The sequence below is a fragment of the Chamaea fasciata genome, unplaced genomic scaffold, assembly GCF_029207755.1.
Source record: "Chamaea fasciata isolate MVZ Bird 193981 ecotype frontalis unplaced genomic scaffold, bChaFas1.0.hap1 SCAF_2, whole genome shotgun sequence".
Taxonomy (NCBI): Eukaryota; Metazoa; Chordata; class Aves; order Passeriformes; family Sylviidae; genus Chamaea; species Chamaea fasciata.
In genome coordinates, this window is record NW_027094087.1 from 20,044,909 (window position 1) to 20,064,116 (window position 19,208).

At 37.6% G+C, this 19,208-nt stretch overlaps 1 protein-coding gene across 10 annotated transcripts in view; it reads left to right on the plus strand.

The window, feature by feature from the left end:
- The window catches only part of SENP7 (SUMO specific peptidase 7), a 44,181-nt gene that overhangs the window by 7,626 nt on the left and 17,347 nt on the right, over window positions 1–19,208 (plus strand). For 7 of the 10 annotated variants that reach the window (XM_066175170.1, XM_066175171.1, XM_066175175.1 and 4 more), the window contains 8 exons: window positions 7,050–7,247; window positions 8,811–9,008; window positions 12,355–12,470; window positions 13,235–13,404; window positions 14,367–14,715; window positions 15,277–15,434; window positions 16,887–17,033; window positions 18,441–18,474. In XM_066175170.1, the coding sequence (XP_066031267.1) occupies window positions 7,050–7,247; window positions 8,811–9,008; window positions 12,355–12,470; window positions 13,235–13,404; window positions 14,367–14,715; window positions 15,277–15,434; window positions 16,887–17,033; window positions 18,441–18,474 (1,370 nt within the window). The remainder of the gene's footprint in view (window positions 1–7,049; window positions 7,248–8,810; window positions 9,009–12,354; window positions 12,471–13,234; window positions 13,405–14,366; window positions 14,716–15,276; window positions 15,435–16,886; window positions 17,034–18,440; window positions 18,475–19,208) is intronic. The other 3 variants (XM_066175172.1, XM_066175178.1, XM_066175179.1) reach the window with 3 other exon arrangements.

Here is a 19,208-nt window from a genome sequence, read left to right on the forward strand (position 1 = left end):
ATCTCTAAAGGTATTTCAGTAAACTTTGAACTGATCTTTAAACATTGAGAAGTTTGGTTTCTTTGAGGCTGCCTTTACATCTGTTGTGTATTACATTTCTGTTGCATATGTTTATTACAATATATAAGAGACTTTCAAATGGCATTTATAGGTGTTCCATAATTTTTACACAAATTGTTACCAGCACAATAGCAAGAAATTTTTTAGACTGCAAACAGCAAATATTCAGATATTAGACCTGTACATTTTTCAGTTCCTTGAAAAAAGGTGTGTGTCTAGAGACTAGCTGGAGCCTCTCTGTAAAATAAAATTACCCTCCTGTCTGCAATGAAGCTTGTACTAAGTGTTCCATTTGGATGCTCAGTGTTTCTCAGTAAGGCAGAATCAACGTGGTGAACTCATTGCATAATAAATGGCAGGGGCACTCAGGTTCTAAAGAGGTGGTGTTTGTTGAGCAAGAGTCTGAGAACTGACAAAACTCAGAAGAGGAAAGAGTGAAGTTGTGTGCTGCAAGTCTTCCTGATGCAATAGTTTTTATTCCCAGTGAGGAATTTTTCATTTGCATTGCAAAGCAGGAAGTAAGTCTTAATGACAAGCTCCTATTAGCACCTGATATTTTAAAAGTAACCTACTTTATTGATCGGAGCCCATCTCAGATGTTTAGGGAGACATGTTTCATCTAAAGTGTTGCTTCAGGACTCTTATTGCCACCTAATTTTAGTCATAAAGGACAAAGTAGATAGATTAGCACAAACCTACACCTTCACATGGGGTTTTTTAAACTTCTGGATTACAAAATTTGGTAGTCAGTTGCTTCTGTCAGTTGTGCTGTGATATGAGATCATGGGGGTTTGTAGCTGCAGCTGCTCTCACTCGTACAGCTCTGCCCCTGGGCTTGTGAAAGGTGAATGTGATCCCAGAGAGGGCTGCTGGGGTAGGTTAGTTCCCTAGTTAGGGGGGAGGGTGGAAGGAGTACTTAAGTTGGATGTGTGCAATTCTTTCAGGTCAGTATTTAAAGTGTTCAGTAAAATACATGTTACAGCTGAATCAAGTACTGACCCCATAGCTGTCAGGTTTTTGTTTTTGTGGCAATCATTTACATACTGGTCCCCCTTGCCATGACAAGGGCATTTGGTCAGTAAGAACCTCCTAATCCAGCAAAGCAAGGAGGTTCATAGGGATGTTCATGTTTGCTGTTTGTTGGTCACTGACTTATCAGCTGGGGAAAGGTCAGGACCTTGAAGCTGGAGGGGGACAATCAGAAGCTTTCCTCATAATGGGGTGTCATCAGTGAATGAATCAATCAGAGTTTCCTGTTAGTGATAGTGTATCACATTATTCCTTTGGGCTCTGAAGTGTCCAGGAGCTCCTGGGCTGTGCATGTGCTGCATGCTACCTGAGGGTAGCTGAATACACATCAAGTCTATCAGTGGCTTTATTCTGTAAAAACAGGACAGACCCTCATACAGCTTGTAGGAGAGCTGAGGGAACAACCCTCAAATGGTATGTGACATTCCACTGCCAAAATATTTGTTTCCCAGAACTTGGTTTTACTAGTAAAAGAACACAGCCGTGAAGATAGTGGTGTAGACAATTAATAGTGATTTAGCCCCAAATGAGCCAGTAGTCTCCTTGTCTCATTTTGATCACTTTCTGATACAAATTTGAATGAATTGAGACAGCAGTTCCAGCATTGGTGTGTGTATACAATGCGATCGTTGAGTAAGGAACCATATCAAGCAGCTGTGATTATTGCGTGAAAAAAGGATGTCAAACATTTTCCCCAAAGAGGTATAAACAATTAATAGTTTTTGGTCCTGTGGTTTATAAGGTAGGATAATTCTTTTCTTGCCTGTGAAAAACAATATGAGGCTTGTCAGGAGCAGCTAACAGCATTTTTCATAATATATTTCTTTTGTTTATTCCATAATTAGATGCATAAGTATGTTTTCATTACCTTTGCTTTTGTATTTTTTTCAGTTTGGGGGAGGTAAATGAGAGACTATGGTAGGTACTTGTTTTAGAAACAGAAATAATTCTCTGGTTTTCCTTCACCAAGATGCCACCAGTGTTACTGTTATGCAAATGACTTGCTGAGTCTGCTGGTGGGGCTTGTTTTTAATGTATACTATGCTCTTTTCTCTTTGACGCTTACTTAAATCTTTTCAAATGTGTTTTGCTTGAGTTGCTCACTTTATACTGTGGACAATTGAACAGATAATTTAGGGATCTGTGTTCCAACCATTGTTTATGGATGTACAGGCTGGCTCTAGTTTAGATGTTTCCCTGAATATATTATATTCCCAGTCTTAGTGACCTGATTTTCAAGAAACACTGCCAGAGGCCGTGCCCCTTTTAGAAAGGGAAGCCATTGAAAGCTCTTAAGCTCTTCTGCTCTGAAGGTTAGGTCATAACTGGTTCAAAAACTTCAGTCAAAACCTGGTGCCAGATAAGAAGTGAAGCCTTGGCCTGGCACTGACAAGTGTATACCATTGACTTCCTTGTTTTTGAAGGTTCCTCTCCTTTGCATAAATTTCCAGAGCAAAGCTTGCTTCATGGTATGTGTGTATGCTGGAAATTATAAGATCATTTTTGCTAAAGTACTTGCCAAAAATCTATAAACCCCATTTAAATCAAGGGAAAGGGGAACATTCAAAATTCAGTTCCAAGTAACAACCAGTTAACTAAATTATAGAGGAGCCTGGTGCCTGTTAACGTCTAGCCTGATGTGAGTGTGAGCAAGGGATGTCAGACCTGAATTTTCAGGGTGGCCAACAAACTATAGGTAGTGAAATTCTGCTCCTGACTCCTTTATCTTCTGCTGTGGACTTTCTCTGTCATTGTGTTGTTTAAACACTCAGTGTTGAAATATTTTCTGTTATCTTTGCAAGTCTTGATCATACGTGGTCACAGTGTCTTTAATTGTGTGCTCCCACTTGACTAAATTACCTTGCTGTTTGAGCCTAAATTTAGTAAAATTTCATTGTGTTTGAGAAATAAAAAGAAAAAAATGTCATTTTTGTGAGGTAGAACAATGAAAACCAAAAGAGATAGATCTGGGAAACTGATAGTCTTGGTTTGTTTTTAGTCAGGAGAGCTGAAGTGTTCGATAGAGAATAGCACATTTATGTTGTTTTATGATCCCCTGCAATAATGATTTTAAAATATATATTTTTAAGAGGAAGCAATTTTCTGATTCATACCAACATATTGCTAGGGCTTACTGTTACAACTGTTCTTGATTTGGAGAAAAAAAAACACCATTTAGTTACTTCAAGGTTTGATTTTAAATTTTGAGTCCTATTCGAGGAGGGGAAATAGCTGTCTTAGTCTTTCATTGCGTCATCTCTTCTGGCATCCTAAGAGCTAAAGTGACTTCAGTTCTTTAATCTTCAGTAACTGGCCCTCTATAGTAATTTGGGTGTTTCTTGTCTTTAGGGAGGTATTTTAAAGCACAAGTTTCAAAAGATAACTTGTATGAATTTTCTTGATGACTTTTACCTTGAAATTTCCCTTAACTGCTTCAGTGGCTGTAAATTTTCTCAACAGCCTAATTAAGTTCTTGTGTACCTGAATTTTTAATTGATCATGTTTCTTAAATTATATATATTCTCTATTTCCTTAGGTACTGCTTATTTATTTCTTATTTCTGATATATATACAGTGGACAAACAACAAATGATATAGAAGTCTGATTGCTATAAGCTCTTCTGAGGTATTAAACTGTGGTTCATGTGTGAGCCCAATGTCTGAGAAGTCCAGAAGAAAGCCATAACTTCTGATTTAGTGGAGATTTCTATGGGAAAATAAATCTCTTGCTTCCTGTGCTGAATCAAGAACACTTGCCAGACTTGGGATGCACTCACTAAGCAGCTACAGTTGAGCTCCACCATTTGAAACATTAATGTTACTAAACTGGCCCTCAGGACCTGTGTTCACTTTCTAAGCTTTTCAGCAAATAAAGCATGTCTTGAAATAAAACTCCAGTCTCTGGATCCTCAGTGTTGAACAAGCCTCTCTGACATCTACAGTATTTGAGGCACATTCTCAGAACACTTTTTTGCATTATCCTTCATAGACTATATACAGAACTAGGTGAAAGGAAAGAAAGGTGAAAGCCTTTTCCAGACTGCAGAAAACATTCTGGAGCACTACTGTGCTTTAGGCCGGTGTTCAGATGAGACTGTCTTTGCACATGTGATTTTTTATTGCCTTCACAGAGCCAGTGTCTCACTTAATAAACCCTGGATTGTTTTTCCAAAAGCTAATTAGGACCAGTCTTTTACATAACACTTTGTCCTGGGTCCATGTCTTTGGCATGGAGTGCCTTTAGTGGCTTTTGGGGTTCTTTTTTATTGGTGCCCTTTTTTTTTTTTTTTTTTTTTTTTTTTTTTTTTTTTTTTTTTTTTTGAGATAAAGCCTTAGCTCTTTTCCACCAGTTTTTCTTTGGGAAACTTATGACAGAATTTCAGAGAGTGAAGGAAACTGCCTTCACTTGAGCTTAAGTTACTTAGGTTTGAAAAGGAGCCATTTAGATTTATTGTGCATTGTTTAGATAGTGGTCTCCAAAGTGTGGTGTGTATGAGATAATTCACTGGGGTACAGAAAGGAAGCAATTTTGTACAATTATTAAATGTTTATATCTTTATTGTGTTCCTTTCTAAATTCTTATTTCTGTGTTTTATAATCATAGAATTGAGGTTGGAAAAGACCTTTAAGATCAACCTGTCACTAGTACCCCTCTGTAGCTTTTAATTAAATAAATTCTGTACAAGGCACATGCTCAAAATACTTACTGCTGGTAGGGATGTGTGATTAAAACATTTTGGAGCCTGCTGCTCTGGGAAAGGCATAGCAGAGCTCTAGGAGAAAAGCAGCTCATGGCATTCAGGGGTGCAGAGATCTCATCAAGTTGATAGCTGTCCATCTTATGGGCAGGTTGTCCAGGCTGTGGATAGGAACATTTGTCTCTTCAGGTTCATTGAGGGGTAATGTGTCTTGTGAATATGGTAAGTAACTAGAGAGAGGAAATTTCAATGTCAAGATTGAAAGAGCAAAATAAAAGGCTTATGTGGAACATCTGCCCCAAGTTCATTGTGCTTCACTAGCATGGCAGTTCCAGACCTTATTTTATGCTCAAGCATGTCTGTCCTTCAGCAACAAAAGTTTCCATGCCATACCTGTATTTGCCACGAGGTACCATGTAACCAGGCTGCAGAGCTGAATGCACACGGCAGTGAGATTATTACAATTACAGCTTCTTGCAGAATTGTAAACGCACTGAAGAGTAGCAGCCCTTTGCTTAAGAAATGTTACTGCAGCATGTGTGTAACAGCTATGAGTAGTAAGGGCTTTTTCCTAGCTATTAAGAAGAGACTTGCTCTACAGTGTGAGAACAATTTTTTTGTTGTTGTTATGCAAGACATGCATAGGAAAAAACCCAGTTCTTGCTTCAGTAATCTTTGAAACCCAACAAATTAGCCTGAACTTCATTGTCTTCATAGGACCAGCTCTTGGGAAACAAGTCCAGTTCTCAGAGGTTTGAAAATAAAGTAAATCCTGACAAATCATCTATGATCTATAATGCTCATCAACTTATAAATTCAATAAGCTGACATCCTGCCATTTGGTTGCATCCATCTTGTGCAGCACTACAGACTGGGGAAAGGAGGGCTGAAAAGATGCCAGGTGGAAAAGGCCTTAGTGGTGCTGGTCAGCAGCAGGTGAACACGAGCCAGAGTGTGTCCAGGTTGCCAAGAAGGCCAGTGGCACCTGGCCTATGTCAGCAATAGCTTGGCCAGCAGGAGAAGGGCAGTGATTGTCCCCCTTTACTTGACCCTGGTGAGGCCACACCTCGAGCACTGTGTCCAGTTCTGGGCCCTCATTAAAAGAAAGATATTGAAGTGTTGGTGTGAGTCCAGAGAAGGGCAGTGGAGCTGGTGAAGGATCTGGAACATAATTCCTATGAGGAGCAGCTGAGGGAACTGAACTTGTTCAGTCTGGAGAAAAGAAGGCTGAAGGAAGACCTTTTCACTCTCTAAAACCACATGAAATGAGGTTGTGGCAAGGTGAGTCTTGGTCTGCTCTCCAAGACAACCAGTGACAGAACAAAGGGCCGGGTACTCAAGTTGCGCCGGGTAGGTTCAGGTTGGATATCAGGAAAAATTTATTCACTGAAAGAGTGGCTAAGCACTGGAATAGCCTGCCCAGGGAGGTGGTGGAGTCACCATCCCTGAAAGTGTTCAAGAGCAAGTAGACATGGCACTTTAACAGTATGGTTTAGTGGGCATGGTGGTATTCAGTTGAAGACTTGTTGATCTTGGAGATCTTTTCCAACCCTTATGATTCTGTAGGAAAACTGTCCAAATTGTTTGCCATAATGCTGAATTAATTCTTTTTGTGAAGACTTCAGTACCAATCTAGCAGAACCACCAAAGTACAGATACTTCTTTAACGAACTTCAGTAGGGCATTTTTACTGACTTTGTAATTCATAATTCTAAGTAATTTGTTTAGTGAAATTGAATAGAAATAGTTGGAGCTTCAGAACTGAGAGATTTGTAATAACTTCTTTTTTTCCCCAGCAAGATCATTATTAATCTGCTATATGGGAACAAATAATATTCATGGTTTTAAAATAAGATGACACAAAATGAGTGCCTATTTTCATATCCTGTGAATAGTCAAGCGTGCACTTTCAGAATAGCTTGTAAGGCCAGTGACACCACTTCCAACATTTTGTGATAACAACATGGGCCAAAATTTCCATTTCAGTGTTTCTGCACTGAAAGTTTACTTCTTCAGAATGTCTTATGGTTATGTTAGTTATTCATGCCAGAAGAAGAAACCTTGAAAGGCTGTCTTGGTGAAAAGATGAGTTTGCAATTGTTCTTCTCCAAAGAGAACTGCTTGTAAATTGCCAGGGCAGTGACCTTCATTCTATAAGGTATGATGCAGAGACAGCGAACTCACAGAATATCTTTGTTGAATTCATGTGACTTAAAACGTTCTTAGCACCCTATTATTAACGTATTGTTATATGTACGGCAGGCAACCCAAAGTTATCTTGACGAATGTCCTGAGGACGAAAATAGGAAGAAAATATACACAGGCGCAACCTAAAACTGGTGTTAATTTTTCTGATGCTGGCAAGCTGCAGTCAGATCAAGCACCCTCATCATCTGCTGCCAGCGTAAAGATATGGCAGGTTTTAAACCCTACTCTCCAAAGTCTTTTTCTGTCTAAAAGGTATGTTGTCTTTGCCTCATGTCACTAAACAAAATAATTTTCCTTGCAGTTACTGCTTCATGAGAAAATGTTCTTTATTGTACCACAGCTTCCTTGTTCATTAACTGTATTTTATCTCACTTCAGTGAATTCCCTTGTGCCTGGTTCCTTTTGATAATTGAGAGATGGTGCCAGGCATGCTGTAGTGTTTTTTCTGATCAAATGGCTTTTCTAAATGGTCCTGTACTGTCAAGAACAATTAATTATAATTTAGCCATTGTCTTCTCAAAATGTTTGGCTTTTTTTATTCTCATGAAAAGAGTATACTTGAATTTAGCTGCAACCCTTTTCTCAGATAAGATATCAAGGTGTATTTTCACTATTACTGCTTTAGACTACTCAATAAAATAAGAAAATTGGCATAAATGATCAGAAGAAAAGCATATCAAGTCCAGTATTTTCTTTGCACCCCTGCAAGCAGTGGTCAATTGTAGATAGTCAGGGCTAGAGTGAATGCTTTATTCTCTGGGTTTTCCGTGTGAGCTTCTGAAGACAGTTTAACGGGGGCTTCCTTTATTGGAGGTTACATTCAGTCTACATGTTCTTCAGTATTAGAGTTTCCTTTTTCAAGTTGTATCTCTTAATTGTTTATCCCCTATGGGTCTTTGCAATTGTGTCTGGAAGGTAGCCTCGTGATGAAAAGCGAATTTACGTCTTGGTGCAGGAGGAGATCTGAGTGCTTGCCAGACATCACACAGTCTGTGCTGGAGTGTGCCCTGGGGATGAGCACAGGCAACCGGAGAATTACGCAATCAGTACCCAAAAGGCAGTGTTGTTCAAAACGCATTCAGAAAGGCCACAGCCTTGCAACCTAATCCAAAATAAATTGCAGTGGTAGAAATTAAATCCCAATCTGAGAAAGGTAGTGGATATGGGCTATACAGCAAGCTGGCTGCTGTGACATTGTATTAAGTGAGTTGTTCTTACACATCATGTATATGTTCAAGTGGGAGTTGCATCTTTGTATTTCTGCTTGGCTTATTTTTGGTGCTTGTCTGTTTTAACACCTGGGGGTATTTTTCTGGGTCTTGCTCTACTGTGGAGTGCAATGTCATAGTTGAGAAGTGGAGTAAAATCTACTGCTACCTTTTGTGTACATGCTACTTTTCTACCTGTTCACAAAATGCTTTAGAAAATTTGCTCTGTTTTACTGGAGGCTTCTTGTTCACAGGAAAATCAGGATTGTTTGTTCCAGAGTTCTGAGAAGTGTGTACAGAGACTGCATGAAAGCTGTTTAGAGATAAATATTTGCCAGTTTTTAACAATACTACATGATGTTAGAGGCGATGCAGTGTGTATAGTATCTGGCTAAGATAAAATTACATGGCTAGCTTTTCTTACCCTGGTTTTGTTTATCTGCTTTCCTTGTATTTTAAGTTTCTTAATGAGATTTTTTTTGGCCTCTAAGGGACTAAAAATATCGGTGTTTAATTATCAAGCCTCTAGGATACATGAATTTAACAAGAAGTTTGTTTCTCTAGATTTCAGTGCAATACTTACGACTTACTGTTGTATGTATGGCAGGCAACCCAAAGTTATCTTGACGAACGTCCTGAGTACGAAAATTGGAAGAAAGTACATAGAGAGCCACGTAATACTTGATGCAAATTTACCTGCTGCTGACAAATTGCAATCGGGCCAACTACCCTCATCAGCTGTTGCCAGTACACAGACATGTCAAATATTAAGTTCTCCTCATGAAAGTTCTTTTCTTTCTGAAAGGTATGTTACTCACTGCTGATTTTGCCAGTCTTCCTGAAATGACATAACTTCACAACGGAAAAGAATTTCCCTGACACAACTTTTGTTCTACTCTTTTCTTGAATCAGGAGATCAGTTTCCTGGGTGCAAATTAACATGCTTCTCCAATGAGCCATTTTAACATTACATTTGTTCTGGTGTGCTGGACCTGATGTTAAAAGGCTACTTTTCTTTCTTAGAAGGAACTTCTTTTTGCAGTGCATCACTCTTTTGATTTGGGAAGATGCATAAGTAATTCAAACACAACTAAGTTGGTTTTGTGTCCAGAACCAAAATCTTGCTTTCCTCTTGGTGTAAATGTGTTCTAGCATGATTTCAAATAACTTTTTGCAAAATATCTCCAAATATCTCTCTCTGATAATTAATCTCATTTCACATTAACCCACTGGTGGTGTCAGTATTCCTCACAGGGTGGCTTTGGTTGAGGACTGTGTGTGTCCTGTTACCACTTAACATCTACTTTTCATCATTTCTTCTTATGTTTAGGTTGACTGAGCATCACAGTAATGTTTGACATGTAAAATTAACAGAAATCAGATATTAGAGTTAGATAACATCTGTTTCGGTCTAAGGTGGCAGTTGCATTCAAAGTAATCTGGCTCCTTTTGTCTGTTGTGGCTAGATCTTTGCTCAACAGCAAATCTTCCACAGGAAAAAATAGCAGGAAATTCTGAGGAAGACAGTAGAAAGATGAAGAAGAGAAGAATGATGGGTTTAGGGTTTGTTTTTTTTTTAAGGTAGGAGTAATTAACAGTTCCCAGGTTAAAATCGAGAAAAGTCAGTCATGTTCCTCATTCAGATACATCATCTTAGAGAACTGAATTAATAGCAGGTTTTTTTCCTTAATTGTGTTGCCCATTGCTGCTTAAATTAACCTGATAAAGCTGCAATTTAAATGAGATTTAGAGAGAACAGTTTATTAGGCTGCATCATTTTAAAGTATCATATTTATTGCTAATAATGTTCTGTAAGACTGGCTGAAATGTGGAGTGTTTGTTTGGATTGTTGTGAGTTTAGGTTTTTGGGGTTCTTTTGGTTTTGTTTTATTGCAAAATAAGGCTAATTTTTTAATATCTGATTTTTTCACTTTGTAAAGTTTTGGGTGCTGGGAGGTAGTGGATTTATAGAGAGGAAAACATTAACTCTTGCATTTAACACTCTAAATCTGAAGGTACATCTTATTTATTTTTTCCAGCTCATATCTGGAGCACAATATCATATATTAAGCACAATAATTGTTTGAGTTAGTAATTTCTTTTAGTAGTTGTGAACTCAACTTGCTTTAGATTTAGAGTGGTTCATGGTTTGAATGATTAATATTCTGTACCTGTTGCATGGTTTTCTAATGTATTATGTAAAAGGCCTGTTATCAGGAACCAACATTAGGATGATTTTTCACCCTTCCCCAGTGACTGTCACTTTAGTGAAATTTGTAAGAGATACCATATGGGAAATGGAGAATTTAGGAGTTATTTCATCAAAGTCATGGCTTGGTCCTGGTCACCTGTCTGTAAGTAAAGTCAGTGCATTACACGTACTTGGCACTGATTCTTCTGGGAACTCTGGAGGAGAATAATAAAAGCTCCCCCCTTGTAACTGTTGCACATGTATATGCACAGAGAGTCTTTTGTACAGAGTAGCTAGAATGCATGCTTTGTATTGCTGACAATTGTGCTAGTTTTGTACTATGAAAATTTCAGATGAAGTCAAAAAATTGTGTGTCATCAGAACAGGGTGGTAATAGGTTAACTTATCTCTACCAGCTAGAACCTACTGCCAGCTCCCTCTTTCTATCCTTGCTCTTTTTATTACAGAACAGGTGGATTTTCATTGCTTTACTCTAAACCAATGAGAAATGCATTTATTTGAGCACTGACATGTCAGTATAATTAATGAATTTGAGGTAGGTTTTAAATATAAAGAAACTTAGGGTTTCAAAGTGTTTACGGTATTTGTTTTTCATGGTTGTTAAGAACACTTTACAAAATATATTTCCAGAGCTTCATAGGCCATGCACATATCTGTTAAGGGGTGCATTTTAAACTGAATTATCAATAAAGCTGGAATTGAAAATAAAATGTGCAGAATTTATGTATAAAGAAAATATGTTTAGGAAGATCTATTAGCTGAAACAGCCCTATTCAGGTGCTTTCTGTTATTAAAATCCCTGAATTGTGATGTTGGTGTAAAACAAATGCTGAAAAACACTTGATGATTTTGTATGGTCTTTTAAGACAGTCAAATCTGTATAGCTGTTATGCATACAAATACTTCAGTTGAGAGAGAAGTGTGGGTTCCAAAATAAAGTTTTCTATAGTGACCTCAGGTATACTTCCCTGTTCCATATACAGAATGTGTCCTGTTCCATATACAGAATGAACAATAGCACTTACTGGAAACTACTTCTGTATGTGGTCCAGTTCATGATTCTTTGTGAATGGAAAGACAATCAGTAATTTTTTTCACAGTGCTTATCACTGTAGTACTGGAGCACTCCAGAAATCTTTGTACATAATTCCCAAGGAACACTGATACTCCAGATTACAGATAGGTCACTAAAGAGTAGTCATCTGTTCAAAAAGTATTCAGCAGTTTTGGTTGTCTGTTTAGAGATGTCAAGAATGTTTTTATTCCATGGTGGGTGATGATTTTTAGGAGTCAAAGCTTGGCTGTCAGTGATACCAGGCATTGTGATCACTTAGCTCTTTGAATATTTGAGACCTCAACGTTCTGAGCTGAACACATTATAAAATGATGAACACAAAATCCATTTGGATTAAGTACTGTAATCCTTTTCTGTTTCTTTCTTTCTATGTCCCATCCCTCTCCACCACCTTTAAAGTTACTGTTTCAGGCCTTTTGACCAGGAATTTCTATTTCAAATAATAACTGCTTTTCAGGATCTTACTCAATGAATTCTATCAGCAGTTCTGACTCTAAGTTAAAAATATCCTACATTCCCTTCATATTCATTACAAAGGCAAGGATAGTCAACTGACCATTCTCTCTTTTTTTTTCTTACGTGTTCTTCTTGCAGTCATTCCTTACAGCAAAATAATGTTTCAGTGTCTGATCGCAAGCATGTCAGATTCTCATACTGTGCTTTTTAGAAGCATGGTTTCATTAAAAGTGTTTGAGTATCTGAGTATTTCCACAACTGGACTGAATTAATTTGTATTTCTTTTGGCAAGGTCCACATGCTTATGGGAGAGGCAGAAGTTTGGAGTCTGACCTACTCTTGTTTTTGTTGGGATTTTTATCTAGTATTTCAAAATTAAAGATAAGTCATAGTTAATATTATTCACAGGTCTGAACGTTGCCTGAGAAAGACAGATGATGAACTGTGTAAATTGCCCAAGGCTTCTAAGGAACTAGAAAAAACGAATTCTGTCACTTTCAGAAGACGAGAGCTGCAGAAGAAAGGTTTGTAATGAGCAATCATCTAGCAATTAAGTATGAATTTTGGAGAGTATTGGGATATATTCCTTTTTTACTCTAGTATTCTGAGGAGAACACAGAAATAGAGGTGTTGCACACAGTGTATGTGTTTCCTCAGAATGCATTTTTGTACAGATACATTACAAATATATCAAATTCCTGGTTTTAAATAGCAATAAAGCTATAGTGAATCAAATCTGTGGAAGAAAAATGAGACTGAGTGCAGCCTCACTGCAGTGTTGTAATCTTAATTTTCTAAAAAGTCTTACAATAGAGAGTGAAATCCATTAAGAATGCTCAAATGGATTGTGAACCCTGCTAAAATATTCATGCTAAACAATGTTCACTTTCACTGCTGATGAATTATGACCTCTATGCACACTCTCTAGAGATAATGTGCTGTCTTTTTATGCTGGTTACTGATATTTGCAGATTAGAAGAGGAAATTGAGAATATTGCGTTTGGCAGAAGATAAAGAAAGACTGTGGAGTATAAAGTGCTAATTCTTGTTTGGAAGGGAGCTATGAATTTGGTTATACCCTTAACTAATTAAGCAATAATAATAATTTTAGGGAATATGTTTTGTCAGCCACATACAATTGAAAAACGGAAAGAGCTTATTGCGGAGGATAGCTGCTTCCATGCATTTTATGTAAGACAAACAACATGAAGAAATGTAAAGGTTTTTAAGGATAATATGTTAAATTACTTTTTTCTTTTTTTTTTTTTTTTTTTTTGTTTTGACACAGAAAACAAGCACTGTGGTGAACTGGAGAAGAGGAGCAGACACATGAACAGCACTACTCTTAGTCAGAAGGAATCAGGCTCTTTTGATTCTGAGAAAAGGAAAAGAAAACATAGTGGCCATATTTCTGATGATTGTAATGCACACATTCCACAAAAATCTCTTGTACTCTCTGTAAGTTGCACTTAATTGTAGCACACATTCACACACACTTTAGTAGCAGCAGTAGCAACATGCCAAATAAAAGGATTATGGCAATAAATAGGATTTATTATACAGGTATATTAGCAGCTATTACCTGTTGAGGGGGAAGTAGTTCAGTGATGCATCGCAAGGAGTGAATAAATGTTCTGTCCACATCATCACAATGTGCTTATTGTAGCAGTAAGGTTGTGAGAGATGAATGACAGTGTTTCCTTCAGACAGGAGCATAGGTTCAAACAATTTTGAAAATAAGGCATCTAGCTACTTAAGTGAAGCTTCTTTCACAGATAATCTAGAATTAGGGACTAATTAGGGCCTCTAACAACAAAACTGCAAAGTGTACCTGAGGTTATTGAAATCTTGCAGATGTCATCTTTTTGCTTCCTCCTTCGTCTGTTGAACTTTTCCCTGAACTTTTCTTCTTACCCATCATCAGGATTTGAAAAAAAAACCCAACAAAAACCCAAAAGACTGAGGGAATCAGTCAAGTACAAAGTGTGATTTGAGCATTTGAATATAAACAATAAAGACATCTCTTCAGCCTTCTGATTTAAGCCCTACAGAGACAGGCAGTTACCAAACCTGTTAAACCCAGGTGACCAAGCCACACTTTTGGAAAGTAAAGAACAGCACTGATTATTGGCCTCTCCATGTCTCACACTGACAGAACTACTAAAAATCAGAAAAAGTTCCTTTTTCAGTTTGAATTGGGGTCATTTTAGCCTTCAAAAAAGGTTGGTCCTCCTATCTTTATGTAATAATTCTTTGGAATATGAGGAGGGAGAAATTAGCCTGAATTGAGCATTAAATTTCACTGTGTTAAGCTATAATTACTTGTTCTACCACATAGCTAATATCAGTGATCGCTGATCTGAATGGTCTAGAAATGTCGAGTAATAAACTTACATCCTGTCTCTGATTCCTGCTTCTAGGAAAAGCAAAGTTTGAGTTCAACTCAGTCTCCTGGCTGCAGAATACCCAGTGAGGATGGACAGGATCACAGATCTAATCCTATTCTGGTGCCAGACTGTCCAGCAGAGAGAGACTCTAAAGCCACTTCTGCCCACAACCACTCACCTGCTCACAGCCACACAGAGGGATCTGCCTCAGAGTCTCCTCTCAGGAGTTTGTCAAAGAAACAGCTTTCTGCCAGCAGTGAGGATGTGATTTCACCACAAGTTAGTACCATCAGGAGATTAAAGATGGACAAGTCAGAGTACCTGAGCAAGCTGCGGAACAGAATCTGCAGGGGTAATCAGCAACTTGTTTCCATTGACCCAAGTATGTACTGCATCTGTGCTGATGACAATTACTGGTGCTGCACTTAGGTACTAGGAGAACTCGAGCATAACTGGCTGGTTGAGACACAATCTTTTGGGAACAAGAGATTGAAGACTGTCATCCTGTTGTTTGTAATGATTTGTGCAGGTTAGAGAACAGTGCCTAGTGTCAGGATCTTGTACCTGACAAACAGGATAGACAGCAAGATTCTCGAATTCCAATCTTCTTTTTCAGGTGATTTTGTGGCTATTAAAGAATTGAGCTTTTACTTTTTAATGACGCTAAAACTGAGAAAAATCCCTCTCTTTGAAGCAGCTGTGCTGTGTCCTGTTTCATTTAATAGCCAAGTAATTTTGAGGATCTGGTATAAAAGGTGTTTGCAAAGATGCAGAGCAGTGCTTATTGCATACAATTCCATGCACACAGATCTTGACTGATTTGACTAGTGTACTTTGGTATCATGTACTGCAAGACTTCTTTACTTGTCTGAAATCCACAAGGAATGAAATATTCTCAAGTTTGTAATTTGTAGTATATGTATACTTCTTTTTTCCTTTTTAGTTATCCTTTCCAGTGATGATGAAGATGGACCTTCTGAATCACAACGCACAGAGCTGATGCAGGATAATACCACTGAAAATAAAGAAACAGACCAACAGTCTGACTTCTGTTTCTCAGCCAAGCACTTAGAAGACAAGAGGAAAAGTCACACAGAGCAGGTAGTCCAGTTTTTGGCCTATGTATTGTTACGCCAAGCCTTTAGTTTATTTCTATAATGTTTGTTGTAGAAAGTGATTGTTTATTACGGTCCCAGCCACAAGCAGAAGCTGCAGCAATTTATTTCACAGATAGAATATTGAACAGTTTTCAGAAAATATCTCTGCTTCTGAAGCTTGGGTGTTTTTGCTACACACAATGTATTTCCTATTTTGACAAGAAACATTTGGAAATATTTAATATCAGAAAGCAGGGAGATCAAATAGTAACCTGAGGTAGAAACAGTCATGATGAAGATACATCTGTGGAAAAAAATTGTTTCCACACACTAGTTTCTTTTTGTCATCCAGTCCTCTGTTGTAATCCAGTGCTTACAGAAGTTCAGGGGTCTTTGTTGACAGCAGACAGAGATAAGGTGCAGTTCCCTTTCCTGTCAGGCTAGCTGTAGAACTTGACTCTAAAAGTAGCCATAAAGGCTGTTGGCCCCATTTTGGACTTTATTAGCCTTTGGCTCCTTGCTTTGACATGGATCTGGGTTATCTCTGTAACCCTGAAACAAGTCAGAAGAGCCATTACTGCCTCTTCTCACAGGTGAATCAATTCAATCATAAGCATTGGATTGGAGCCTGAAGCTTTGCTATGAAAAGAAGGGTATTATTTTCTTGCTCTATTATTTGAGTTTTTACTAATTTAGAACCAAGTCAAGAACACAGATCATGTCTTAGTAATGGAAGTTGTAGTGGTTTGAAAGCAAAACAAATGAGAGGCTCCAAGTCAGAGATACAATTTAATAGGAAAAAAGGAAAGAAAGTAAAAAAAAAATAGATGCAATAATACGAAAGACCACTGACAGAGTCAGAATACAACCTGAGCGGAGTGATGGAAGCAGTCCAGATGAGGTGGTCTTCCTGAAGCAGTGATCCTGTAGAAAGGTCTGGTAGCTCAGGTCCCCTGGGAATCCAGTGGGTAAGCCCCCTCTGGTGTTCAGAGTCTTAGCTTATATCCAGGCTGGAATGCTTGGTTCCTCCCTCTGGGCGGAGCATCTCACAATGGGATGGTGAGTCATGTGATAAGGCCTGATGGGCCCATTAACAGGAGGTAGTCCAGGAGGGAGTTATCTGTGAGTGGTGTGGCAAGGTGCTGATGGGCCCATTAGCAGAAGATAAGCCAGAGTGGGTGAGGCAGGGAGCACTGCCTCACCTGGTTTCAACAGTTCATGAAGATGGTGATAGAATATACTTCAACCTAGGACAGAAGTGTAGCAAGGTACTGTTAGACTCATAAGGAAATTGTCAGTAATGGATGTAATAACACTTAGAGCTTTTTAATATCAAATTTTTACATGGAAGCTGGCTTTGGGAGTCAGTTCTTACAAGCATGAAGAAAGGTATTCCTGAGGTTACAGGAGGGGTGTGTCTAACAAGTCCTGCAGTAAATACACTTTTTTTCCCCAGTTTTTAACAGAGTCTTTTGAAGATAAGTGTTCTCTCACCTTACCTTCTGGAAATACACCTAGAAAGCAGACAAACTTGGCCCTGGATGTTGAATTTGATAGACTATACATTGGGAAGTTTAAGTGTTTATCAACAGGTGCTGCTAGGGTAAGTTGTTCTATTATGCTATTTTGTGAATATTTAAAAATTCTGGTTAAACAAAGACTGATACTTAGTGTGGAAGCAGAGTTTTTTTTTATTGTTGCATTAAATTCCTTTGGCTGAGCAATGGAGTGTGGTCCATTGCCCTGAGCATTTGGATTGCTGTCAGTAGAAAAACTGTGGTTTGCTGTGGCCACAGTTTTCACATGTCAAGGTTCTGTATAAATGCTGTACTGGAACACAAGTCATACTGAGTTTTTATTGAATTCTAACAGAAAACAGTGGCCATGTTAATGGCCAGTTAATGTCGCTTAAAATAAAGACCAGTTACTTTTCTCAGAAATAGTAATTGTGTTCTAATAAAGTAACTCATACTGATCAGAGTTCAGATATATACTATGCTCTTGCCTTTTAAACAGAAAATTGCTTGCTTTGTGGCTTCAGAGAGCATAAAAATGATACTAAAAGCTTTAGTGTGTAGGCAATATGCTACTCACAGGGTATAGAAACACAAGTGAAGATGTTCTTTAAATGGAGCACCAACTCCAGAAGTTTCAATGGGTCTTTGACCAGCTTCATTCTGTATATTGCAACTGAAAAAGAGAGGTTTAACCTGCATATCTTCTTTTGCCTTCAGTAAGACATTTTGAAATCTTGGATTGTAGTGGCAATTTCAGCTTCTCACAAAACAGCAGTTACAAAAACATTCCATGGAAATTTTCTTAGTTAACAGGGAAAAAATAATTTGAAGGATGAGTTGAAATAATTTTAGAATCAATGCTCTTAGGTGTAAAGTAGAAATTTTTCTTGGGAAACACAACTTTATGCCTACTGTAATACCACAGGGGAAACCTCCTTTGTTAATAAATACAACCTTTTGTCAAAGTGATAATAAAGCGTTTTTCATTTAGCAAAGTCTCTCTAACATAGCAGCAGTGCAAGTGGAATCTTTAAAGGCCTTTAATTCAAAGATTAACATAAAGTAATACCAGCATAAAATTGAACCATTTCTGTCATGTCCTTACTTCAAGCAGTGCACCTGACAGCTTCTCACAGGTTGCTTTAACTCCTGTTCCAAGTGTTCCTGTTTCTCTTCTTTTTAAGGGGCCTACAGGGACTTCTGCAACTTTGTGTTTATTTCTCAGAGCCTTTCATCTCTGGAAGTTACTTGCTGTCATTTAGGTTCTGCAATGTCTTTAGGAATGTTTTTTAGGTGATATAGGCAATATGAAGTCTCAAAGTAAGTGTATTTGACTTCAGCTTAATGGTGTTTTCCAACCCAAATGATTCTATTATATTATTTTCAGTTTATTTCACTATAAGGAAAGATGTGCAGATTTTAAAAATCTGTGTGTTGTTTTAATCAATTTGTAAAATGCAAACTAATTTATATTTTTTAAAATCTTATTTCAGTTTACAATGAAAAATATAGTCATCCCATTTCAAGGTAAGAGAATTTTCTTTTCTTTAGCCTTTTCTTAATTGTATCTCTAAAGTATTGCATTAAAACACTTGGTATGTATTTCTGTTATGAATAATTTATAATCTTCCACAAAGATAATAGATAGTTTTTAATTTTTTATGTTTTTCAATAAATAAAAGTTTTGGTGTCTGTAGTGTAAGTGTTAACAGCTTAGCAGCTTCTTGTACTTTTAAGGTGAATTTGTAGTTTTAGTGGCTTGCCTCCCATATACCTGCACATTTTAGGTGCTGAGCTATAATAGACATGACTATGCATGTTTTTGAGGTGAAACATTGAACTTTTCAAATTAGCATTTTAGATCCTTAACTTCACAAGAATGTATGAGTAGACTAAAGCAAAGAGGAATATAACTACAGATTTGCATTCAGTTGATTGTCCAAGATGATGTGTTGTAGGAAAAGGTTTATGAGCAGTTCTAAGTTGAGTTGGCTGAAAGCAAATAGGAATTACTGATTTGCAGTATTCTTTTTTCCATATTTGTAGGTATTACCTGTGGTTATTTTGAGGAAAAAACAAACAACTTTTTTTTTTTCAGGAAGAATCCTGCATGCAGGTTTTTAGATTTTTGTGTTATAATTTGGTACCTTTGTTTTACACAATTTGATGTAACTGACTTAAGTATTGACTTCTCAGTATTTTATGCAATGCATGGAATAAAATGTGAAAGTACTGTGTTAATGCACTTTGGTCATACCTCT